The 1,359-nt window shown below is 67.5% G+C and overlaps 1 protein-coding gene across 1 annotated transcript; it reads right to left on the reverse strand.

The window, feature by feature from the left end:
- Positions 1 to 15: 15 nt before the first annotated feature.
- On the reverse strand, positions 16 to 1,322 carry MCM7 (minichromosome maintenance complex component 7; the record flags this gene model as incomplete). Its single annotated transcript, XM_042893676.1, has 3 exons — positions 942 to 1,322; positions 345 to 738; positions 16 to 99 (listed from the first exon to the last, which is right to left on the reverse strand). Coding segments are annotated over exons 1-3 (623 nt in total), but the record flags the coding sequence as incomplete, so codon positions are not given.
- Between the last annotated feature and the right edge of the window lie 37 nt (positions 1,323 to 1,359).

Consider the following 1,359-nt stretch of genomic DNA (forward strand, 5'->3'; position numbering starts at 1 on the left):
GGGGGGGGGGGCCACCTGATGAGCTTCATGTTGAGCTGCTGGAAGGCGCAGGGCGGCTGGCGGCTGTGCTGGTGCACGTAGGTGACGTGCTGGGCCAGGCTGAGGGGCGGAAGTTGGGGGGTGAAAGTTTGGGGGCGGCCCCGCTGTGAGACCCCCGGCCCCCGGATCCCCCACAGCCCACCCCCACACCCCCCGCCCCGCGCATCCCAACTCATCCCACCCCCCTTATCCCACCCCACTGCCCCACACATCCCACCTCACCCCACCCCACAGCCCCACACACCCCATCCCCGTACCCCAGCCCCACTATCCCACCCCACAGCCCCCCTCCCCACCCCGCTCACCGCAGGTCTCGCTCCCTGTCGGGCCGGTCCTGCAGCACCCACAGCAGATCAAACCTGGAGAGCAGCGCCGCCGGCAGCCTCAGGTTGTGCTCCAGGCTGCGCCGCGCGTCGTAGCGCCCGTAGGCCGGGTTGGCGGCGGCCAGGACGGCGCAGCGGGCGTTGAGGGTGGCCAGGACGCCGGCCTTGGCGATGGAGACGCTCTGCTGCTCCAGCACCTCGTGAATGGCCGTGCGGTCGGCCTCGGCCATCTTGTCGAACTCGTCGATGCAGCAGATGCCGCGGTCCGCCAGCACCAACGCGCCGCCCTCCAGCGCCAGCTCCCCGCTCACCGGGTCCCGCAGCACCGCCGCCGTCAGCCCCACGCCGGAGGAGCCGCGGCCCGTGGTGTATTGGCCTGCGGGCAGCGCGGGGATCAGCCCCACGGCAACCAGCCCCACGGCGATCAGCCCCACGGCGATCAGCCCCACGGCGACCAGCCCCACGGCAAGATGGGGGAGCAGGAGAGCAGCAGCCCAGCCAGCCGACCAGCAACCCAACAGCCAACCCACCCCAGCAGCCCAACCCCCCACCCAACAAACCGCGACCCCCAGCACTCACTGCGCGGCGCCAGGCGGTCGATGTAGGTCAGCAGTTGGGATTTGGCCACTCCAGGGTCCCCCATCAGGCAGATGTTGATGTTACCTGGGGGACCCCACAGCTTCACAGGGGGCCCAAAGCCAAAGGAGCCCAAATCCCACCGCATGGAGCCCCAAATCTCACTATATGGGACCCCATATCTGCTTATAGGACCCTGGATCTGACTTCATGGAGCCCAAATCCCACTGTATGGGACCCCAAGTCCCACAGCATGAAGCCCCAAACCTCAATGAACACAGCCCTAAATCACACTTGGCGGACCCCAAAGTGGTGGACCCTCGCTGTATGGAGCCCCAAATCCCACTTTATGGAACCCAAATCCCAGCGCATGCAGCCACAAACCCCCTTTACAGACCCCAAACCCCCTTTACGGAGCCCC

This window comes from Lagopus leucura, unplaced genomic scaffold, assembly GCF_019238085.1.
Source record: "Lagopus leucura isolate 7727_CA_CO unplaced genomic scaffold, USGS_WTPT01 32337-0_obj-0_obj, whole genome shotgun sequence".
NCBI classification, from domain to species: Eukaryota; Metazoa; Chordata; class Aves; order Galliformes; family Phasianidae; genus Lagopus; species Lagopus leucura.